At 43.4% G+C, this 24,483-nt stretch overlaps 1 protein-coding gene across 7 annotated transcripts in view; it reads left to right on the forward strand.

Moving 5' to 3' along the window:
- Window positions 1–24,471, forward strand: part of slc12a6 (solute carrier family 12 member 6) — a 41,663-nt gene extending 17,192 nt beyond the window's left edge. For 3 of the 7 annotated variants that reach the window (XM_086277536.1, XM_086277529.1, XM_086277545.1), the window contains 26 exons: window positions 4,547–4,641; window positions 5,119–5,247; window positions 7,078–7,224; window positions 7,308–7,362; window positions 9,185–9,315; window positions 9,602–9,828; window positions 9,913–10,031; window positions 10,149–10,337; window positions 12,240–12,404; window positions 12,852–12,950; window positions 14,044–14,101; window positions 14,205–14,379; window positions 14,900–15,018; window positions 15,107–15,205; window positions 15,282–15,401; window positions 15,595–15,699; window positions 16,493–16,661; window positions 16,745–16,940; window positions 17,024–17,193; window positions 17,275–17,406; window positions 18,005–18,112; window positions 18,246–18,308; window positions 21,313–21,387; window positions 21,515–21,750; window positions 21,832–21,965; window positions 22,245–24,471. In XM_086277536.1, the coding sequence (XP_086133662.1) occupies window positions 4,547–4,641; window positions 5,119–5,247; window positions 7,078–7,224; window positions 7,308–7,362; window positions 9,185–9,315; window positions 9,602–9,828; window positions 9,913–10,031; window positions 10,149–10,337; window positions 12,240–12,404; window positions 12,852–12,950; window positions 14,044–14,101; window positions 14,205–14,379; window positions 14,900–15,018; window positions 15,107–15,205; window positions 15,282–15,401; window positions 15,595–15,699; window positions 16,493–16,661; window positions 16,745–16,940; window positions 17,024–17,193; window positions 17,275–17,406; window positions 18,005–18,112; window positions 18,246–18,308; window positions 21,313–21,387; window positions 21,515–21,750; window positions 21,832–21,965; window positions 22,245–22,336 (3,407 nt within the window). In that variant the 3' untranslated portion in view covers window positions 22,337–24,471. Of the gene's footprint in view, window positions 1–4,546; window positions 4,642–5,118; window positions 5,248–7,077; window positions 7,225–7,307; window positions 7,363–9,184; window positions 9,316–9,601; window positions 9,829–9,912; window positions 10,032–10,148; window positions 10,338–12,239; window positions 12,405–12,851; window positions 12,951–14,043; window positions 14,102–14,204; window positions 14,380–14,899; window positions 15,019–15,106; window positions 15,206–15,281; window positions 15,402–15,594; window positions 15,700–16,492; window positions 16,662–16,744; window positions 16,941–17,023; window positions 17,194–17,274; window positions 17,407–18,004; window positions 18,113–18,245; window positions 18,309–18,686; window positions 18,711–21,312; window positions 21,388–21,514; window positions 21,751–21,831; window positions 21,966–22,244 lie in introns of all 7 variants that reach the window. The other 4 variants (XM_086277553.1, XM_086277562.1, XM_086277569.1 and 1 more) reach the window with 4 other exon arrangements.
- The last annotated feature ends 12 nt before the right edge of the window (window positions 24,472–24,483 follow it).

The following is a 24,483-nucleotide window of genomic DNA, read 5'->3' on the forward strand; positions in this document are numbered from 1 at the left end:
ACACCTTAAACCTTAATAAAATATCTGAATGAATACCATCTTGAGTCGTATAAATATGGTGAACTTTGTTCCTAAACCAACAACACATACGACGCAGCACTTAATTCTACAACACTTCTAGCATCCAAATAACACGAATAGGTAAAATGACTTCACCTATAAAAAATCTTATTAGACAGAACCATGAACTTAGAAAGGAGATATGCAGAGCACAGATTACTTTCAGTTCTTACAGTGTTCCGTTAAACAGTCGTCAAAGTTGACCCACTTCTTAACATTTAACTTGTTTTAAATGCATCACTTAAAGGATCGTCCATGTAAACTTCAACTGTTTGCTGCTTAGGTTAACTGGCGTATGCATAGTCTTATCTGTCTGATGCTAGCGTGCGATGAATTTCTTCTTGCTCAGTGGATGACGACACCGCTACTCGTCTCCTCGCCTCATGCCGAGCAGACAGAGTTCTCACTGTAACTCCCTCCAAGTTGAAAAACGAACACAAGGCGTTCTTGATTTACTGGCATTTATTGCACACGGGCGCCACCAACGATGCCACCAGAGATGCCGTAACGATGCCGTGAGAACTGTACAACAACATAAAATAATCAATTTCCGCCGTACATTGTTCTCATAGAGAATAAACAATAAGGTACATCATTAAACAACACAAATGCTTACAATTTACCTTCACAAAATGCTAACATATACACGTGGTTACCATAAACTCGCTCGCTCTATCACAAACAAACATCTTATTTTCTATCACAACATATACAAATTGCATACCTCATTGGCCGCATTAACTTGCAGGGGTTAAATGAAACGCTTCTTGTAGTGTCACTCTTTCCCATAGTCGAACACTCCGTTGCATACGTCTACATGTTTCTACCACCACCAGAGAGACGAAAAGCATGCTGCGCTCTACCGAGTGTGGCGTGTAACTGAAAATATTGTCACCCCAAACAACAGACTAAACATTGGTTCCACCCCGGAAACATTCTGTAACCCTTGTAAATGTATTTCCAGCCAACAACATACATTACATCACACACATATATTAACAATAAAGTATTTCACTTATTCATTGTAACTTGAACCATAAAATTGTCTCAAATTGCATAACTGCTGCTGACGGCAGCCACAGTAAGCATGGCCCACGCTCTTTAATAAGCTTCCATAAATAGATATTAAGCCAGTTAACCCGACTTGAGTTTCGGTCAAGCTTTAGTGATGCTGCGGTGGCCGTTTGTGAGTCTGTGCAGAAATAGCAGAGCAAGCGTGTTAGAGGAAGAAAAATGCTGTTGTAGAAGTAAATGAGCCAAAGCCCTGAAAGACAGGAGGTGTGCAGAGTTATTTTCAGAAAGGTCATAGACTCTGTGATCCATTAATGTTGACACCGATAAAGTTCCCTACTGAAGCATGCATATAGTCCACACACTGCTACATCTGGCTCCAGTAACTTTCTGCTCCACTGACTGTACGTTCTCTCTCTCTCACACACACACACACACACACACACACACACACACACACAGTATCATACTCAGGTGTGGGCGGAGGACCTGTCCTCTTGGGGCCACACACACAGCTGTGTTCCCCTGTGCTGAACTGGGTGTGGATTATAGAATGAAGTTGAACAGCTGAGCACAGAGAGGACAGCAGTAAGAGCTCACATGTGTCTCTGGACAGCTTTTAGTTTGGCTAAGAGGTGGTTTTCAGATCAGTACTGGTGTAGATAGGAGCGTATAGAACTCGATGGATATCCACCAATATACTGTCAAACTGCAGCGTTTATTTTATTTGCAATAGTAACATACTTGGTGACAATAAATAGTGGATTGGTGTTCAGATGCATCTCCGTGGGCGGAACGGCAGGCTGCGACAGTAGTTCTCGTTTTGCTCTGCTGCATCAGTGATTTTGGCATAACGGCACATAAACATTAACTTGCTGCTGAGAGACTCCGCTAAATGACATCCTGCTGACACGGGCAGAGCAGGGTCTGACTGGTTAGTGCTGAGCAAGCTTTCAAAATAAAAGAATCTTAAATGACTCACGCAATTTCTTGGGTTGCAGTTTAAATACCTGGCAGCACACCCAAATAAAGCCTGTTTGTGGGGAAACAGAAATGTATACTTTCATATTTGAGGAAAAACAAACTTGGGACTGTATTTGTAAGCCGAGTTGGCTGTTCGGTTGAGAAGTGTCTGACCTGAGTCACATGTTGTTGTCTGAATCACTGAACTTTTTTAAAAAGAGCAGCATCATCTGTAAGCTGTGCACACCAAGGCTGGTCTCACAAATGACGCAACAACAAAACTAACCACATGGAAGCAGGTAGTTTCCCCGATGCTCTCAGCTCTGATGCTGACTGTCAGTCAAATGATTTTCCACATTTAAAAAGAGTTTATTTTTTTAAGAAGGCACACAGTGTGAGTAGGTATCCTGTCTTGATGGTGGATCGCTATGGTAAATATGTCCTAATTGGTCCCTGTGAGCCAAAAGCTCAGACTTCAGACTGCCCTAGATGCTGGTTTCAGTTTGGCTTTGTATGATGTCACAGTTTACTGTGTAAACCTGCTGTTCAAACCTGTTTGTGAGGGCCAACCAATCAGAATCCCAATAATGTTGGCTTAAAGAAGTGTGTTCAAGATTATAACTGAAATCTTGATTATGCAGAGCTCATGTAGTCGAGCCAAAGAATGTAAATCTAAACGCCCCCCCCCCCCCTTGTGAAAACTGAAAGTTCAGATGATTTCTCCACAACAGCCTGAGCAGATAGAAAGTGTGAATCTCGACAGTCCTGATTAACAGGTTAAGTGCTAAACATACTGAGGCTACACCCACACTGATGCGTTTTGTATGAAAACACATCGTTTTGGCCTCCCATCCACACTGAGACGCCGTTTTCCCCAAAGGAGAACGCAGCGTTTTGAAAACGCTGTCGAAAACGCATACATTTGAAGAGGGTGCTTATGCGCCGCAGAGTGGACAGCGAAAACTGAGACTTTCGAAAACGATGACGCATGTTAGTCATGTGATGCAGTCATGTGACCAATTAAACTAAGATAGCGGAGGGCATTATACAGCAGTTGTTTTGTTTGCGTTCAATTTTGACAGCCCTATTAAAGATTAATATCAGTCTGTACACGCTTCAGATAGCTTTTCTTCAAATTCTTTAATTCTCACTCGCTTTTGCAACTTTGTACTTTTGTGTTACTCACAGCAACAACTCCACCTCATTGTTAGTCCATTTAAAAACTCGGTGCTTTTCCTCGACATTTTGCTGCGACGTTTCAGAGAGCCGGAAAGTAAAGAAACAGCAGACAGAAATGAGGCAGGTGGAATCTTCTTGCGTTTCACGCATGCACAGTACTGGACCGTAAGCGTTTTCGTCCGTTTCAATGTGGACGCACAACTCTGTGAAAACGACTGAAAACGCTAGTGTGGACGCGGAGACGACAACGCCATTTTCAAATCTATCCGGGCGAGTGTGAGCTTGTTGAGATGTGGCGCATTCACGTTTATCTGTGTTCATCTGACATGGTTCAGTTTCTGTGTGTAAAGAGCAGCATCATGAAAATCAGGAGCACGCATTAGATGACCTGCCAGTTAACATGTTTTATGAACAAATGAGCGAGCTACCTGATTAGCTCGTTAGTTAAAATCTCCCAGCATGCCATCGTGCTTCAGCTGTTGATTGTTAGGAGTGAGGTTTTGCCTGTGTTGAGTCAGTATCACACTCGGTATCTTTGGCCAAATGTAGCACTGCGAACAGGATGGGAAGTTACCACCCACCACACAAATGCTGGCTTTTTTTTTCCTTTATTTCCTCCCAGGGATCGTTGATTCATTTTTTCTTTGGCACGTAACCAGCCGATGTTCTAAAATAGACAGTGAAAGCTGCTGAGGCAGTTTTAGATTCACCAGCTAGTGTGAACTCATTCATAGAGTAAACACTGAAAATGAATCATGCTCTCAAACCCCCCCCCCCCCCCCCCCGGCCGCACCACAGGTGTGAAGAGGTGGAAGTTTGCTGTGTTTACAGGAAAATGAAGTAAATATAGGAAGATTTGTTATTTATTTACTGTTATTATTTCAGTTTGGGGTAACTTTACATGTATTTAAGGGGAATCCACACCGTTATTATTTATTTTGCTATTGGAATGTTACACAAGAAGGGAAAACTTGTCTCATCCCTCAGTCTCTGGTTTTCTTCTGAGTGCCCTTCTGTGAAGCGTGTGACCCTTGGCTGCTGTTAGCGTGAGTGTGGCGTAGCAGGGAGGGGGAAGTGATGCTGCTGACTCAGGTGCTGCCGATGCAGCGGTCTGCACCGGCGGGAGGAACCGAGCCAGCGACACGGGGTCGCTGCATCAAACTGTGTCTGTGAGGGAAACAGCTGAAAGTCGACACCACCGAGCCATGATGACAGCGAATTTAAAAAAAAAAAAAGGCTTCCTTTGTGCTCAGTCATATTCGTGCTGCATCATCCTTTCCTTTTCTTTCCCTTTGTTTATTATTTCTCTCTCTGTCTTTCTTTTATTGGCTAGGTGAGGGAAATTCGAAAACCTCCAGTGTGTACATCAACAGCAATCATCAGGTGGACGATGACGACTTCTACGACAAAAACCTGGCCTTGTTTGAGGTACAAAACATTTCAGCCACTCTTTCTAGTGGCTGTATTTGCTGCTTTCTTATAATGTATTCACTCTTATAGTTTTATTATACAGCACAGGGCTAAGAATAGAAAAGGATGGTGACTGTTTATTTGATGAATGTCTGCTAACTGGAGCCCAGAATAACCAGCATGTGGCTGGTGGGTGTAGATAATTTCAGGTTTTATAGCTTACAGAGTTCCTTCTTCTCTCTCCCACTTCTTTATCTACCGGTTCAGTATGCCTCTTTGCCTCCTCTTCTTTCATTCTGTCTGTTGCCTTTCTCCGGTTGTCATTTTATCTTTCTTTCACTTGTTCTCCTATCTTTACTTCATCTCTGCCTCACAGTAATTTATGCCTTTCCTCCTTTTTTTAAATTTGCCCCATCTTTACTCCATCTGTTTTAATCTCTTTCTCGCTCCACCATACTTCATTGTCTCCTCTTTTTGTTCGTCCTCTACCCACAGGAGGAGATGGACACTCGGCCGAAGGTGTCCTCTCTCCTCAGCCGCCTGGTCAACTACACCAACCTGACTCAGGGGGCCAAAGAGCATGAAGAGGCCGAGAGCATCGGCGAGAAAAAGAAACCCAGCAAGGTACAAACGAATAAACCTTGAAACACACGTAAACACAAGTGTGACCTCGTAAAACATTAAATCCCTTTAGTGTTTTAATGAGATTCACTGGATGGCGAGGCATGTTGGGCAATCTGCCCATATGGAGTGCACAATTCCAGCTGTACTTTGTCTGGCTGAACAATGATCTTTTACTGCAGTGTCATAACCAGGATGAGCCCTGGTTGTAGCAATGGTGTAGTAAGTACAAAGTTGATCTGGATGACAGTAACAATCCTCACATGGTCACTAGTTCATATGTTGCACCTGAAACAATAAAAATAAAGACATCCATTTGTTCATCAGTTTTTGAGGCCCTGTCCTAGAAAACGGACTCTTTCTGCCGCCCTCCTGACTCGCTGCCTCCAGCTGAAATTGCGTTTGGATGTAACCCTGGTGTGGAGCCCAATCCTTCCTGATAAGGCGCTGGCTGGCCCAGATAAGAACTGCCTGTCTGTTTTGGCGGTTTGAGAGTAATTGCACGTTTGCCGGATTGCTCGGACACATTTGCCAACAGACGGCAGGGAAAGTTAAACCAAAACATGTTTAATCCTCCCGTCTGGACCCCACCGTGTGTTCAGTACAAGCATCAACATAAGTCTGGTACAGCAGGGAGGAGCCGTGCAGTGATTTCAAGACCTTACCTGGAAAGATGACAGTGGAGCAGGGCTAGTTTAAAGACCAGCTTTAAGAGATTAATATTTGGATAAGAAAACATTTGAATGGAGAAGGAGCAGCGTTAAATCCCAACTGGACCAGAGTAGAAGTGATTCATGGGTCTCCATGTATGTGTGCTTCCTGCAAGCAGATGTACAAAATGTTAAAAACATGGGTTTCCTAAAACATGGGTTTTCGGACACTAGGGTCATTCCATATGGGAATAAATATTTGCCATCTGCCCCGCCACTAAATGAGGCAATTTGACCATACCAGGAAAGTTGTCTGAGTCCGCAGAGTACATAAACATGGATTTGAGGGATTTTTTTGATTGTTTGTTTGTTTGTTTTCCAGCAGTTTTGAACCATTTTTGAGCTAGCAGTAAGACATTTAGGCTCTGTTTAAAAGCTGCAACCAAATCCATTTTATACCCACTCCAGGTCTCATGATATACAGCTAGACTCTTGTTTTTGTACAACATGATGTTTTTTCTGAACTTTGTGTGTGAGTATCATGGCATAAATCATTTCTATAGGAAAACTTCTCCGGTTGACTGTCTGTAGAGTATTGGGCCCAGGCATTAGTACTGCTTTTTGGGTAAACCTTCAAAGTCCACATCACCAAGTGGGACAGGTGGCAGGTCAAAACATGTTGCAGTGTATGAAAGGTCTGCTTACAGCAGAATGTAGATCATTCAGAATGTAAGCTTATTGGCTAATTACAGTATCTAATATTAGCTTCCTCTTTCCTCTGATGAATCTAATGTTTTTAGCATTTGCTTGTGGGGCTTGAGCCTGTCCCATCTGTCGGAGGGCGTGAGAGGCTGTTAAGGGGCAAACACATTCACACCTACAGCTAATTTAGAATCACCAGTTAACCTAACATGGACTATGGGAGGAAGCTGGAGTACCCTGGGGGAGCCCACACAAATGAAGTTGTTGAAGAATGGCTAAAATGATGTTCATCGAAAGTCTGAATTAACCTTTAATGTAACATCAGTTTAATGTGTTTAGTTTCGTTTTATTTACAGATGAAGGTAGTATGATGGACTGAAATAAATGAACAAATTCCAAATGAGCACCTCAGTGTAACATTACGTGCTGTCTTTGGATTTCGTTTCTGCTTAAACCTTTTTTCTTCTGTGTAATCTTCCAGTCGCCACAGATGGGGACGCTGATGGGCGTGTACCTTCCTTGTCTGCAGAACATCTTCGGCGTCATCTTGTTCCTGCGGTTGACCTGGGTGGTGGGAACTGCCGGCGTGCTGCAGGCCTTCTGTATTGTTCTTATGTGCTGTTGCTGTGTGAGTATTGGAGTATTAGCAAGCAGCCCCAAGGAGACAAAAACAGGAAACCTTTCTAAAACACTGCCGTCTCTCCTCTCCAGACAATGTTGACCGCCATATCAATGAGTGCAATCGCAACCAATGGAGTCGTACCAGGTATTCCTTTATCTTTATGTTTCTTCCTTCATTCTGTGGACACAGTGGCCCAGAGATCCTTCCTTCTTGTCTTTCTGCTTCTTCCTCCTCATCTTCTTTACTTTTCCCTCCTTTCCTTCCCTTTATTTGTTCTTCTCTCTACTCTTTCCTCCCCTCCTCATTCTTCTTCTTCCATGTTTTTTTCCTTCCCATTTATCCACACTTAGAACCAGTATGAGAGCACAATGGGTACTGTTAATCTATTAGATTAAGATTTACACAAAGTGATTTACATAGATTAACTTTACATAATGAATGTAACTTATTTCTTAACTTCATATTATTCATCCTGTAATTTATTTACGCAAAGAAAGAAAATGCACTCTTTACAAAAAGCTATAAATCCAGCAGGGTGCTGAGTTTAGGGTCACCTCTGTGTTGTCTGCTTCAGTGTCTCTGAATTGAAGTGTATTTCCACAATAAATCACATTTTTATGTGGACACTTTGCAGTGGACTGAGTCTGGTGGCCTCTGTGGATGTTGTGTTGACTTTTGTAGTTTGTCTTTCCCGGTTGTCCTTCTCATTTTCCAGCTTTGGGCGCGCTGACGACGTTTTGCTAACGAGTGTTATTTCTGTGTCCCGTCTCTCCCTCTGTCTGCTCTCCCTCTCTGTCTGTGCCTTCATTAAAAACCTAGAATATTTATCTGCCATTGACCTTTTTCTCTCGCCGAAATGCCTCGAGGCGAATATCCTGAGTGTCAGAGTAGTTTGATTAACTGACTTATTTTCCAACAAGCATGGCACAGTTTGATAATTGAATGTAGAACGAGAAAACCTCTGTAAAGTAGAAAATTAATCTAACAAGTTCTGACTCTCATCAGGCATTTTACCCCACGCTCTGTCTCACCTGAGCAGCTTCCAGCTGTCATGCTTTCTATTCTCAGATGGTAGCGATTAAGTGTGTGTGTGTGTGTGTGTGTGTGTGTGTGTGTGGTTTACTGAGGTCAGGCTGAACAAGTAATAAAGTGTGTTTGGGTTCTCAAATACAGCTCAGCACTAAAAATCACTCAGCCTGTGCAGACATAGTGACCTGAAAGTCCAGCAGGTTTTGTGGCCTCGCTCAGGAACTTCTCACATTAAATATGTCTAAATCTACCACATTCATATTCAATTACATTTTTTTTGTGACATCGACCCTGCTGTGTGTTCCTTTTTGTGTGATGTTCAATGCTGCTGTTTGGAAACCAAACACCGAATTATGCTCGCAGTCAGCAGAGTATTGGTATCTGCTCTTACTGCCTCATTTGTGTTATATGTGGTTCAAATGGTATCAGCAAATAGCCGCTGTTTGCCTTGCCACACTTGGAGTAGCAGTTGTGTAGGGGCAATGTTAATTTTACCGTAATGCGGGCTGGGCTGTGTTACCCGAGTGTTGGCTTATTCACGTACAGCCTGGTGCTTGATGTCAGAAGGTTGGATGCATTAAGCTCGACCTGGTCCAGCACTTGGAGTGAGCTGAGCAGCTGCTGCCGTGTGCATTTGCAGATGCCGTTTGAATGAAAGCCCGCTCTGTCTGTATTTGTGTCACATAGAACATTATGCTTACTTCTACAAGCATAGTATGACTCCTCTTTTCTCCCCTTTTGCCTCCCAACATCATAATGTTACTAACCATCCACCGCCTCCGCTCTTTCTCTTTCTTTTTCCACCCTTCTTTTCCCCCCTCCAATCTGTTTCTGTCTTCATCCCACTTTTTTCCATCCCTCTTTCTCCCTCTTCATTTCCACTTCCTCCAACCCTTACATACACCTTCCTCCTCCTGCTTCTTTCCTCCTCCTCCAGCGGGAGGTTCCTACTTCATGATCAGCCGCTCTTTGGGTCCAGAGTTTGGGGGGGCGGTAGGCCTGTGCTTCTACTTGGGCACAACCTTCGCTGGAGCCATGTACATCCTGGGAGCTGTCGAGATCCTTCTGGTGAGTTGCTTTGTTTGCTTTGTTGTTGTTCCAGTTAGTATCGTGTTCTCCAGACTTTCTTCTGGATGTAAAGGCTTACGTTGTGATCATTGAGTGACTCTATACCGATACGAGGTAGCAACGACTCATTGCCTTCACTATATGTGGACCTCACAAAACCCATAAGCTCAGTTATTTTAAATAAACATGTGACCTGATTGGCTGATTTGCACTAAACACACTTATATTACTGAACCTTCAGATAAGTGAGGCCTGCTTCTTGCTCTCTTCCCTCTCCCTCTGACAGATGTACATTGCACCCAGAGCAGCGATCTTTGAAGGTGAAGGAGCAGCCATGTTGAACAACATGAGGATATACGGCTCCATCTTTCTCCTCTTCATGGCCTTGCTGGTTTTCGTGGGGGTCAAGTATGTGAACAAACTGGCCTCTGTCTTCTTGGCCTGTGTCATCATCTCCATTTTATCCATTTATGTCGGAGCGCTGGTTTCTGCCTTCAGCGTGCCGGATTTTCCGTGAGTCTTGATTATTTGGAAAAACACAGAGCTGACCGATCATTTATGCGGTACATTTTTGACTGACTGGGCTTTCATCCACAGCGTATGCATGCTGGGAAACAGAACTATCAACGCCCATGATGTTGTTGACAACCACTGTAGTAAAACTGTCCTGGTTAAAGTTCCAGCTGAGAAATTAGACAGCAACTTCACGATTAACGGTGGGTTCAGATTTCCTTCTTTCTGTTACGAGTCATGAGGAGTAAGAGTGTCTCTCTGAGTTACACCAGTGTTTTTCTGAAACACTGTTTTTTTTTTTTTTTCTCTCTCTCTGATAGAAAACAGCACAGTGGGCCCCACTTTTGACCCCAGCCATGTCCCAGAGGTGATGGTGGAGAAGACCACACATCTTTGGAAGTTATTTTGCCATAACGCACAGCTCAACACCACCTGTGACGAATACTTCACTTCAAACAACTTCTCTGAGATTAAAGGGATCCCCGGACTGACTAGTGGGGCCATATCAGGTAGAGTGCATGCATGAGGAGTGCAGTGATTCTCTGAATGAGAGATCATATAAAATATGGACACGGCCAATGTGATATCATCCACCTGTTACGAAGCCAAGCTGAGTGTTTTACCATTGCCTCTTTGTTTGTTTGTTTTTTAAATCTGATGAGGGTGGTCATTAGCCAAGTCTGGCTGTGTCCATCTTCTTTTTAGTCTGTGGTCTCCATGGAAGTTCCAGGAAAGTCTGGGATTGCACTGTTAGTGTTGTTGGCTGAAAGCTAGAACCTCACTTATAGCTGACCAGTATGAAATTACTTATTTACTGAGTGTGCATTTAAAAAAATATAATCGATTAAAACTTTAAACCGTCACATTTAAACAGGCGTTAAATTGTTGTGCTAATGTTGTTTTTGCTAAGTGACTTTAAGAAGGATAAGTAACCAGTATCTCTCCCTCTGGCTCAAAATGTATTCTTGATTCTTCCTGATTAAAAGAGGAAGAACTTAGTATTGATGTTTTCCCTTGTAGCTATTAACTTAGCTTGAGCAGCTGAATGACGGAATAACAGGAGTAAAATAAATATGGGCTCAAATTGTGGTCATAAATATTTTGTACTTGTAAATCTGTGTGTGTGTGTGTGTGTGTGTGTGTGTGTGTGTGTGTGTGTGTGTGTGTGTGTGTGTGTGTGTGTGTGTGCGTGTGTGCGCATTCAAGTTACAAGTACGAATTTTGACCCGGTTTTTCTTCCTTTCATCTGATTGGCCAATGTTATGTCAATCACAAATTTAACTATCCAATCAGAGAACAGGTGGGTTTGGCTATTGGAGGGGTGCTTTATGGAGTCCACACACAAATCTTTTTTTACACATACAAATCGTGATTTACAAGTACAAAATATTTATGACCACAATTTGAGCCCATAAATAAATCCTGACATACTGTGCTCTGTAACAGTAATGGACCTCAGCTGGCCTGGTGCAGCAGAATGCTTTAAAAGCAATCTGGTCTGAAGTTATGTTGGTGCTTTAAGGAGAAAGATAAGAAATCCAGTTTTTATCCCCCAATATGTGAACACGCCAAACATCTTAGATGAATAAAATGAACATAATATCACAGACAGGACAGAATTTCTAGGTAGAGCTGAGAGGCAGAAGGCTTCACAGCTCACAGAAATGAGAATTTGAAGGTCCAAGTCTGAGGCCATGGCCCTCAGGTGGAAAAGAGTGGAGTGGTCACCCCAGGTCAAGGACGAGTCCCTCCACTGCCCCAAGTGGAGGAGTTTAAGTAATTTGGGGGTCTTGTTCACGAATGAGGGGAGAGGGAGATCGACAAATGAACCACATCACTGCACTGCTCTGTTGTAGGAAAGAGAGAACTCTATGTAAACGTGAAGCTGACAGTTTACTGGTCAATCTTTGACTTTACTCTATCTTAGAGAAAGGGTGAAGAGTCCAGTGATGGAAGAGGGGCTCAGAGTAGAGCCACTACTACTCCTCATTGAAAGAATCCAGCTGAGGTGGTTCAGGCATCTCACTAAGATGCCTCCTGGCTGAGGTGTTTTGGGCTCGTCATACCGGAATGAGGCTCCGGGGCAGACCCAGGGCATGCTGGAGAGATTACATCTCAGCTGGCCTGAGAATGCCTCAATGTCCCCCTGGATAAGGTGGAGAAGTGGCTATGGAGAGGGAGGTTTGGACTTCTTGGCTAGGGCTGTCGCCCCTACAACTGAGCCCTGTATAAGCAGCAGTTGGAGGATGTTTTATCAAAGGAGACGGAGGCAGATATTATACCAGCTTACTAATGCTACACTAATTAGGGCCTCTAAATCTAAATAAATGTGAATGTGTAGGTGAATGTTTATCCTCTGCCAATGTCAATGACTGATCTTACATGGGTTTTTTTTTTCTCCCTCTTAACAGAGAACCTGTGGAGTACATACCTCCACAAAGGGGATGTTTTGGAGAAAAGATCCCTCCACACCTCTCAAGTTGCACACCCAGCCTCTGATCGCTATCCGTACGTGTTTGCTGACATCACCACCTCCTTCACAGTGCTCGTGGGCATCTTCTTCCCCTCGGTCACAGGTACAGACGCCCCTAAAATACTAACTGGGCTCCATTCAGTGTTAATTCAGAAATATAAGCATATAAGAAATTTAAACCTAATATTGGCTTGGTTCAGTGATGAAAACGGATCATTGACAGGAAAAGCGCTGTAGGCGTGATATTGATTCCCGCTCACGGTGCAGCTGCTGATTCAGGATCAAACCTGTCAGGCATCTATTCTTGGATTTCTGTTTGTGTCTGTGCAGTTGGCTTTATTTTCACTTTTTAGCTTGAAAACACTTTAAAAAAGAAAAAATATGGAGATGGATTCTCTTTGATTTGAAATATTGATCACACATTTCACTCACGAGGGTGTTTATTAAAAAACTGTGGTATATTCAGTGTAACATTAAAGTTGATATTTTAAGCACAAAGCTGTTGAGTTATCACTTATCTCCTCTTCCTTTGAATGATTTTGTTTCTCAGGAATCATGGCCGGCTCCAACCGGTCGGGGGATTTAAAAGATGCTCAGCGCTCCATCCCCATCGGAACCATCCTCGCCATCCTCACCACCTCTTTAGTCTGTATCCTTTCATCTGACAATTTGATTGAACTTTCATGCACTCAAATTCAAAAGCAACTCAAAGCACAATTTAAGATGCTACAACACAATTCTGAAGTTTTTAACCTAAATGCTGATCATGGAAATATTTAATGAGAATAATGTTGTGTTGTTAGTGGATTAAGTCTGTCCACCTGTTTTATTTTCACGCTGTCTGTCCATCCTTACATCCATCTGAGAATACCTTGAATTGTGTTTTTTGTTTTTTAAAAGGTGGACTGATTGAAATTTGCTAATCCAAGGTTAAGATCAAGGTCAAAGGTCGAAAGTTCACCTTTAGTTTGCTCACCATTCTCGCTGTTACCCCACTAGAGCACTTCACCCTTAGACTGCAGCCTTACTTGTTGTTCCTAAAGTATTTAAAGGTAGAATGGGAGGCAGAGGCTTCAGTGTCAGGCCTCTCTTCTATGGAACCAGCTTCCAGTTTTGATCCAGGAGACAGACACTATCTCTGCTTTTAAAACTTAAAACCTTTCTTTTTGAAAATAAAACAATTATAATTAAAAAGAATTATAGTTGGGGTTGGATCAGGTAACTCTGAATCCTCCCTTAGTTACTCTGTAATAGTCCTAGGCTGTTGTGAGCTTCCCGTGACGCACTCAGTGTTTCTTCTTCACTCATCTTTTTCACTCTGAGTGTTGGCACATGACTCGGCATTTAATTATTAGTTACTGTTAATCTCTGGCTCTCTTCCACAGCGTGTTTTTTGTCCTGTCTTCATCCCCTCAACTGGTCGTGTCTGAGGGTGAGGTGGAGATTTCTTCCTGTTAAAAGGGAGTTTTTCCTTCCTACTGTCCTCAGGTTCTTGTTTATAGGGGGGCATCTGTGCTACTGTAGGGTCTTTATATTACAATATAAAGCACCTTGAGGCGAGTGCTGTTGTGATTTATGTGGAGAGTCCACAGAGACTGGATGGCGTATCTCGACCGGGCAGTGGAGGCGTATGACTGAGAGGCAGTTCTTCGAATTTTCTCAGCACAGTCCGATTTTCGTGGCACTGAAAGTACTTTGTATTGTTTTGTTTTGTTTTTTTTCCTGACCTGCTGTTCATCCAGATCTGAGCAATGTCGTGTTGTTTGGAGCCTGCATCGAGGGGGTGGTCCTCAGAGACAAGTCAGTACACCTGCTCTTGTGTTTGTATTTGCATGTGTTGTGTTGTATGTGAGGCAGAAGGACTTTGATGCTTAAACTACTTCATGTGTTGTTACTTCTGCAGGTTTGGAGATTCAGTTAAAGGCAATCTGGTGGTGGGGACTTTGGCTTGGCCCTCGCCGTGGGTCATTGTGATCGGGTCCTTCTTCTCCACATGTGGCGCGGGCCTCCAGTCTTTGACTGGCGCTCCACGACTCCTGCAGGCCATCGCCAAAGACAACATCATCCCCTTCCTCCGGGTTAGAGCTGCTAGTTTTCAGTTTAATTACAGGGACTGTCCAAGCACTTCTCCTTTATTCTTGTTGTGCTCAGGATTAACTTAATGATGCTGTATGAAGCAGAAATCCCTACTGATGTTGAATTACTGATGTATTTATGCTGCATACTTCAGTTCTTTCCACTTGCATACAGAAACATCTTGCAGCAGGGGAAGACAGTGTGCAAATACTTTGATGGAACTGTGGTGCTTTAAAATGCTTTAAAGTGATGGTGTTTTATGTTTTCTGTTTATTTATTTAGGTAGTTTGAGTGTAATTTGTAGTTACCTGGAGATGCTGTATTCTCTCCAATTCCTGCCTTTCACCGAAGCTTTTGATTATTTCTTTGATTCTCAGTGCTCAGGCTATTGCCTCCTTCCACTCTATGTAATAACAACCCTCAGATTTTATTTTTTCATTTGCAGTACTTGCCATTTCCTTAAACATAGTGTGATTTGCTGGGTCTGTGTGTGTATATTTGAACTCTGTGTGTTTCTGGCAGGTCTTTGGCCACGGGAAAGCTAACGGGGAACCTACGTGGGCTCTGCTGCTGACAGCTCTGATAGCTGAGCTGGGGGTTCTCATCGCATCTCTGGACATGGTGGCTCCTATTCTGACAATGTAAGATGCAGTTATGTTACATGTGTGTGCATGTGCACATTTAGTCTGCCTTCATCACCTCAGTTTGAATCTCCAACCCTCTTTCCAGGTTCTTCCTTATGTGTTACCTGTTTGTGAACCTGGCCTGTGCCCTTCAGACCCTCCTGAGGACACCCAACTGGAGGCCTCGCTTCTCATACTACCACTGGTACTACCAAAGACTCACTCACTCACTCTCTCTCTCGCTCCCCCCCCCCTGACGTCTGCTCTGCTCATCTGTCCAGGAGCTTGTCCTTTCTGGGGATGACTTTCTGCCTGGCGCTCATGTTCATATCCTCTTGGTACTACGCAATCGTTGCCATGGTGATTGCCGGGATGATCTACAAGTACATTGAGTATCAAGGGTATGTTGCCATGGAGATGTACTCCCTCTACATGATTGTGCATGTACAGACTGGTGTGTAAACATGTCTGTTTCGTGTTAACATGTTTATTTTATTTTCAGGGGAACAGAAGAGTGTACAGTGTATACTGTTTGTGAATAAATAAATATACCTGTATGTTCTCTTATATTTTCTGGGTGTGGTTGTGTATCAGGGCAGAGAAGGAGTGGGGAGATGGGATCCGTGGTCTGTCACTCAGCGCTGCCCGTTATGCTCTGCTGAGGCTGGAAGAAGGACCACCGCATACTAAAAACTGGAGGTATTGAAATGTCTCACAAACACAGGATGCAAGTTGACCTGTTAGAAGTTGATGAACTGTTTGCACTTAAGTTTGCGTGCAGTGCTGGGAGTAAAGCTGCAAGACATCATCAGAATCTGCGTCACATTTAGCATTATAAACAAGAATCTGATGATTTTAATGTGCCAAGTCTCTTTTGGTGTGCAGTACTAGGTATAGCAGATCAGTAAATTAAACACTGCAGGTCACTACTGTCACTTTCAAACAGATCTGGGAGAGCTCCAGGTTGCTGGACACTGGTTTTCTTTCACAAATAAATTGAATTTCAGTTTGTTGCTATGTAATTACATTTTGACATGTTAGCCAGCCATGGGGCCTCCGTGTGACTTTGTTGGGTCTCTTTATGTGCTTCAAATGATGCTGACTGAGCTGAACTAACTGCATCAAGACAGGAGGACAGGGGGTGAGCGAACTCTGAAAATGAGTTGCCTCATAGTGGTGCTTTGGTTTCACAACTGGGGAGATGCACATCAGGCTAAATGAAAGGCCTCTTTATTACCCTTTCCAGCGCTTCCATCATGTCTCACAGTCCTCAGCTGATGTTTATCAAGTTAGCATTGAATTATAGATGACCAATTCTCCATTTACTTTTATTTTGTTTATCTGAGCACTTGGCTGTGACGTTTTCAAAACCCATTCAAAAATGTAGACAGCATAAAGACAGACAATCTGAGGCTCTGCTGTCACTAATATTTAGGAATAATCCACTAACGCACACATGCTCTTGTTCATCGCCTTGTCTGTCCGTGTCCAGGCCTCAGCTTTTGGTGTTACTAAAACTGGACGAAGACGCCCACGTCAAGTCTCCTCGGCTCCTGACGTTTGCCAGCCAGCTAAAGGCGGGAAAAGGCCTGACCATTGTTGGCACTGTTGTCCCCGGGAACTACCTGCAGAGCTATGGAGAGGCGCTCGCTGCTGAGCAGGTAGGGCCGTTTGTTATTGATGGGTGGAAATGTATTTGCTTTCAGATAATGTGGAGTTGGACCTTTTATCCTTCTTTCCTCAGACTCTGAAGCACCTGATGGATAAGGAGCGCGTGAAGGGCTTCTGCCAGTGCATCGTGGCTCAAAAGCCACGTGATGGGATCAGCCACATGATCCAGTCAAGTGGCCTGGGAGGAATGAAACCCAACACTGTGGTGATGGGCTGGCCTCACGCCTGGAGGCAAAGCGAGGACCCACAGTCCTGGAAGACCTTCATCAGTGAGTCAAGAGAGGACAGCAAAGCGGTTAATGGGGTTGTTTCAGAGTTAACAAGCTAACGACGCCCTCTTTCCTCCTTTCAGACACAGTGCGGGTGACCACAGCGGCCCACCTTGCGCTTCTGGTGCCCAAAAACATCTCCCTGTTCCCTAGCAACTCCGAGCCCTGCACAGAGGGCTACATCGATGTGTGGTGGATCGTCCATGACGGCGGGATGCTGATGCTTCTGCCTTTCCTCCTGCGACAACACAAGGCAAGAAAACAAAGTGTTGATCTTAAACTCTAACAAAGCCTTTAAAGTTTCCGCTGAACCCTCTGCTCTGTCTCTGCCCAGGTGTGGCGCAAGTGTTCAATGCGAATCTTCACAGTGGCCCAGATGGAGGATAATTCCATCCAGATGAAGAAGGATTTGTTAACCTTCACCTATCAGCTACGCATCGATGCTGAGGTGGAAGTAGTGGAGATGGTACGCATCGTTGCACCCCTAATAAAAATAATATATATATATACATATTACCGGGTCTGACCACTTGCACTTTGACTGAAATATTCACCTTTAATGGCTGCACTGGTTCGCCAGCTGAAACATGTAGATGCATAATTTTTTACAGCCTTTAAGATCGTATTTATGTTGTTGTTGAATCACAGATTTTTACATAAAAAATAAACAGGTAATACTTTCATTTTCTTGACTAAAGAGATTCTACTGTGATGATTAAGCCTATGAGCAGGAGGTGTCTCTCTCTGCACTTCAGAGTACACCAGAGTTTTGTGTTGAGGCCTCTGGTGGATTGAATTCTTTAAACATGAAAACAGACAGAAGGAACCTGCTTTAAATCCCTTCGGGCACTCCCCCTTTCTTCTGCAGTGCAAAGACATGCGTGTAATGTTAATTCTGAACTGGATGAAGTTCTTAAAGTGCATAAACTGAACCACTGTGTGAATATAAGGTTAAATGTGGACCTAAGATCTCAGTAAAATATAAATTCCAGTCTGATTTCCACTAATCTCTACAACAGCTGTTTTCTCACCTCTTCTGAGCATGTCCATGTACCTCTTCTCAGCACGACAGTGACATCAGTGCATATACCTATGAGAGGACGCTGATGATGGAGCAGAGGTGTCAGATGCTCAGACAGATGCGACTGTCTAAATCTGATCGGGACAGAGAGGTAGGTGTGGAAAGCTTACAGCGGGGTTTTGTGTGGTGTGAAAAATGCCCGCAGGTTTGTGTAGGGTTGATTAGGAGTTTGAAACTTTATGCAAGCTGGGTCTTAACAAGCATTTGTCCACCACTTTCACCAGGAGAGCCCTAGCAGTAGCAGCAACAATGGTAGGCCAGAGGCAGGTGGAGCTACAAGGTCTCAGGTGAGGTTAGAGGTCAAGGTCAGCTGTGAGTTCAGGAGTTTAAGGAAATATAAAAAATAATATTTTTTGTTCTGCAAAAATAAGCTGGAACAAAGTGGAGATCAGGTTCCCAGTACAGACGCCATGTTTTGTCTTTGAGGTCACCGTTTTCTTCCAGATTAAATTAGATTTAAGGAGAAAGAGCTCAGTGTTAAGGTCCAAAGGTTGCTAAAGAAACTAAAGTGCAGTGTACTGAGGTGATAGCAAAGAAATCCTGGTGGGTAACACTCATGGTAAGGGACACGGGCTACTGACAAAAAAAAGCACTGCAGACGGTAACTTGCATTGAGATGTTTGTTAAACGTTCATGTCGCCTCCTTTTGCCTCTCATCTCCTCAGAGGGTACGCTGGAGTTTTGATGATGTAAGTTTGCGCAGTAGAGAAGCAACAGCTGTCTGAAGTAGAGCAGATTAGACTCTGTAGAGTAGCCTGCAGTCAGGACACGCTGTCAAAGTAAAGAGTGAAACCCTCTGAACAGCTGTGAGTGCAGCTGAGCCCTTCAGATGAAGAGTTGAGAGGGAAAAAAGCGATGTGGTCACCGTGACGTCAGCCGTCGGTTTGTGAAGTGTCTTCACGAAGCTGGGACTGAAACTGCAAGCATACGCTCCTCTCACGCTCTTAGAAACAAAATTTACACAGTGAGCTGAACTCAGGGTCAGGAGGTGTCGCCCCCTGCTGGCATTTAAGGAAAACAAATCATATATTAGAAATGTGAGCTGTGACTTCTCTTTTCAGACCAGAGGAGTAACTTACAGTGGGGCAAAAAAGTATTTAGTCAGCCACCGATTGTGCAAGTTCCCCCACTTAAAATGATGACAGAGGTCAGTAATTTGCACCAGAGGTACACTTCAACTGTGAGAGACAGAATGTGAAAAAAAAATCCATGAATTCACATGGTAGGATTTGTAAAGAATTTATTCGTAAATCAGGGTGGAAAATAAGTATTTGGTCACCTCAAACAAGGAAAATCTCTGGCTCTCACAGACCTGTAACGTTTTCTGTAAGAAGCTTTTCTGTCCCCCACTCGTTACCTGTATGAATGGCACCTGTTTGAACTCATCATCTGTATAAAAGACACCTGTCCACAGCCTCAAACAGTCAGACTCCAAACTCCGCCATGGCCAAGACCAAAGAGCTTTCGAAGGACACCAGGAAAAGTATTGTAGACCTGCACCAGACTGGGAAGAGTGAATCTACAATAGGCAAGCAGCTTGGTGTGAAAAAATCAACTGTGGGAGCAATCATCAGAAAATGGAAGACATACAAGACCACTGATAATCTCCCTCGATCTGGGGCTCCACGCAAGATCTCATCCCGTGGGGTCAAAATGATCATGAGAACGGTGAGCAAAGATCCCAGAACCACACGGGGGGACCTGGTGAATGACCTGCAGAGAGCTGGGACCAAAGTAACAAAGGTCACCATCAGTAACACACTACAACGGCAGGGAATCAAATCCCGCAGTGCCAGACGTGTTCCGCTGCTGAAGCCAGTGCATGTCCAGGCCCGTCTGAAGTTTGCCAGAGAGCACATGGATGATACAGCAGAGGATTGGGAGAATGTCATGTGGTCAGATGAAACCAAAGTAGAACTTTTTGGTATAAACTCAACTCGTCGTGTTTGGAGGACGAAGAATACTGAGTTGCATCCCAAGAACACCATACCTACTGTGAAGCATGGGGGTGGAAACATCATGCTATGGGGCTGTTTTTCTGCCAAGGGGACAGGACGACTGATCCGTGTTAAGGACAGAATGAATGGGGCCATGTATCGTGAGATTTTGAGCCAAAACCTCCTTCCATCAGTGAGAACTTTGAAGATGAAACGAGGCTGGGTCTTCCAACATGACAATGACCCAAAACACACCGCCCGGGCAACAAAGGAGTGGCTCCGTAAGAAGCATTTGAAAGTCCTGGAGTGGCCTAGCCAGTCTCCAGACCTCAACCCCATAGAAAATCTGTGGCGGGAGTTGAAAGTCCGTGTTGCTCGGCGACAGCCCCAAAACATCACTGCTCTCGAGAAGATCTGCATGGAGGAATGGGCCAAAATACCAGCTACTGTGTGTGCAAACCTGGTAAAGACCTATAGTAAACGTTTGACCTCTGTTATTGCCAACAAAGGTTATGTTACAAAGTATTGAGTTGTATTTTTGTTATTGACCAAATACTTATTCGTAAATCAGGGTGGAAAATAAATTCTTTACAAATCCTACCATGTGAATTCATGGATTTTTTTTTTTCACATTCTGTCTCTCACAGTTGAAGTGTACCTCTGGTGCAAATTACTGACCTCTGTCATCATTTTAAGTGGGGGAACTTGCACAATCGGTGGCTGACTAAATACTTTTTTGCCCCACTGTAAATGTACACCAGCACTGTCACATTCACATGGAGCAGCTTTAATGTAACTGCAGCTTTAATTTTTGAAGCTTGTGCCTCCTAAAAACACTTCCATTACATGTGATGTTATCGTAATGTTTGGTGTTGTCTAGCGTTGATGCAGCAGTCCAGCATGATTTTCCTCTATGGGGAGACACAATAAAATAATATGATCTTAATAATTACAGGATGGTGGGGTGAACTTTTTCCAGGGTTCTTCATTGGGGTGTGTCAGGGAAAAGTTTGAAAACCCCTGCTTTAAATAAAACACTGAATTGTTACAGAGTGAATCCTTTGACCTCCCTAATGTAGATCAAATCCACATTTATTTCACTGTCAGTCCAGTTCTTTATCTGAAGGGTTCAGTTAATGCTAACATGTGTCAGATGCTTCTTCCTTTAACTGTTCTGTCATCTTTGTTTCCCTCTACCCTTCACACTCATTCTCATTTCAGATTTTCAGAAGCTTTTTGTCTCGGGCCTTTTTTATTTACTGCCGTGTCCCTGTAGTTGTGCTTCAGTGCCCACCAGAGTAGATGCAGGCTGTGTTTGATTTTGGGGAGTTAGGTGACCTTGTGTTTTCTGTAGGCGTATCTTTCCCCCAGGTACAAAAGTCCTGGACCCTTCACGCCAAACACCTCCAGAGGAGACAGAGACAGACAGGTACAGAGAGACGGAGAGAGGCAGGAGTCAGGAATGACTGTAGAAAAGAGAGGTTTGCCAATGAGGTGGAAGAAAAGGCTGGAAAAAGAGATGAGAGAGAGCGTGTTTGTGTGTTTTCACTCGCCAGGCCCAGCTGGTGAAGGATCGTAACTCCATGCTGCGTCTGACAAGCATCGGCTCAGACGACGAAGATGACACAGACGGCGGCGAGCGAGACCGGGCGGCGAGCGGCGGCGGCGGCAGCTCTGAGCACCACCGCCGCATTCAGATGACCTGGACCAAAGAGAAGACCACACAATACAGAGCGACGCACTCGGGCTGCTCCACCCCCGAGGGCTTCAGGGACATGCTGAGCATCAGGCCGTGAGCAGACACAGCAGGTTTCTCTGTGACACTGAGATCCGCGCTAACCAGGTCCTTTAACGCATCTCATTTTTCCTCCAGGGACCACTCCAACGTCAGGCGAATGCACACTGCCGTCAAACTCAACGAGGTCATCGTCAACAGATCCCACGACGCCCGGATCGTCCTGCTCAACATGCCTGGACCTCCCAGGAACACCGAAGGAGATGAGAACTGTATCCTTAACCCCGAGTCTGCACCAAATTAAATGTTAGGCGCTTGTTTTTGCAGTCACTGAGTGTACTTTTGTTACAGCAGACACCTTTATGATGGCTTAAACAGGGTTTAAAAAATTAATTACAAAATCACTAAAGCCTTAAAGACGAAAGGAAATTTAGTTAAATTTTGCTTACTAACATGATTATTAAAACGTATAAGCTTTTCATTTATTTAAAAGAATTCATTTATATTATCAAAGTAACATAGTATGAGAAGTTCGTTAATTCAGTGAGCAGACATGGAGTTCCTGGAGGTCCTGACAGAAGGATTGGAGCGTGTGCTGTTGGTGAGAGGCGGAGGAAGTGAAGTCATCACCATCTACTCCTGATTAGACAAACACAGGAAGCCAGCATCAAGCAAGCAGCCAGTCGTGCAGGAGAGAGCAGAGTGAAGACGATGGGATCTGGGAACCTGAAAAAGAGCGATTGTCGATTGTCACACTTCCCTGTCGTGGCGCTGGTTTCCATCCCACATGCTGTCCAAGCTACAAAAATGCCAACACAATTCCAACAAGGAGCAGTGTGTGTGTGTGTGTGTGTGTGTGTGTGTGTGTATGTGTGTATGTGTTTATGTTTGACTCACCCACCCGAGGGTCCTCTGACTCAATGAGGAAGGGAGCACTGTGGTGTTAGGAGCGATTGCGTTTGGAGGGGCGGACCACAGAGGCTAACGGTGAGAGGCTGCGGAGCGGCCGACCCGCTGATGAGACTCAGGGTTGCTTTTTGTACAGAATGTAATTTGGAAGCAGACAGCAGTTTTCTGTCAGAATCAAGTATGGTTTTCTTTTTGTTGCTTCTCACAAACACATCTGTTTACTCTTACCAGCGTATCGGTACTCTTTATTTTCATATCCAGGAGTATTTGCACACAACTGACGAGAATCTGCTTTATTAAGACGCACTGACAAGGATTTATTTTTTGATTTTCGCTGCTACTACTTAGAATTTAGTCACAACAGCCTTTAACATAAAAATGTTGGGTGTTTAAAATTCAGACATCTTACCTCAAAAATGAATTTATTCATATCAGATGAATATTTTAATAAATACAGCATATTAAGACAGAATTTCAGGCTATATATATAAAATTTAAATGGATAAGTAGAAATTCTGATAAGGTCTATTTTATTGGCATTCAGCAGGACTATGTTGTGTAAAAAATTGATAACACCTGAGTTTTATTTACATTTTTAAAAATCAAATAAAAATTCAAAGGTACTTTTTGTAAATTCCTGTATTTTAAAAAATAGTTTGAAACATCAAAAATTAACTAAAGTGACAGCCACGCAGGCCTTGTGTTGCAGGGTCAGTGTAACCTTTATTAATTATTACTATTATTATTATTATTTCTTTTTACTGTGGCGCCAGGCCAAAGGCAATGCACGTTGAGGAAGAGGGGGTGGGACTAAAAATCAAAGCGGCACCTACCTGCAAACATCCCACTGGTGAAGTGCTGCCCCCTGGTGGTAAGTTTTAGCTCATTTTTGCAGAGGGTAATTACAAGAATTCCCCCTTCAGAACTTCCATAATTAGAAGAAAACCTGTCAGAGCTCAGTTTAAAATCACAAGGTTTATTCCGGAAACCCATCAAACCTTGCTGATACAGCAGTGTCCACTTCTTCTTTTTTTTCCTTTTTTTTTTTTTTAATTGCTTAAAGAGGATTTCGGTCTTTTGCACCACATTCAAGGTTCAAGGGTTCAACACATTCACAGCTGTGGATGTGACACCAAAATGAAACCAGTGCAAAGGAAATGGTCAGAGGTTTTCTCTCTGCTCTCTCGTTTTCTCTCAGGCCCACGCTGGACTGCACCTGAATAGTTAGTAAGTTATTCGACGTTAGCGTAGAGTTCAGTTTAGAGATGGGGGGGGCTGGGGACAGTTTTTGGTTGTTGCCATAACGACCTTGTAAAGGGAAACAGTATTGTGGAGACACTGGACCATCGTGGAGAGGACCACCACACTTCATGTGTATACATTTTTGTGTGTGTGTGTATGTGTGTGTGTGTGTGTGTGTGTGTGTGTGAGAGAGAGAATGTGGGCTCACAAGCTACAATGAGGAGCTCTGAACTGCAGGTGTTTGATTCCACTCTAACGCTTTCTTTTTTCTTTTTTACAGTGTTACCGTGCAGGGTTGTTCTCTGTTCATTGTTATTTCCTAAACATTGTTTTGTTTTGTTTTTTTCTTGCTTGTACATAAAAATGAAAAATCCCAAGTTTTATCTTTTTTTAATTACATTAATATAAAAAGGAATAAAAAAAAAACTTTGCTTGGAAAAAAAATGGGAATAAATAAAACAGTTTTGAAAAAAAAAATGCACAAACTGTGATCTGTGTTTTATTGTATATATTTGATGATTGATAGTGTAGGTGGTTGGATTATTTTGCCTGTTTATAGACAGACACATTTATCAAATCTTTTTTATGTTTTGACTTTTTAACCGTAGACATTTCAGTGGACTTTAACAAGAACAGCTG

The sequence above is a fragment of the Aulonocara sp. 'chitande type north' Nkhata Bay genome, linkage group LG3, assembly GCF_057382095.1.
Source record: "Aulonocara sp. 'chitande type north' Nkhata Bay isolate Kocher_YH1m ecotype deep benthic linkage group LG3, A_spYH_male_GT1.1, whole genome shotgun sequence".
Classification (NCBI taxonomy): Eukaryota; Metazoa; Chordata; class Actinopteri; order Cichliformes; family Cichlidae; genus Aulonocara; species Aulonocara sp. 'chitande type north' Nkhata Bay.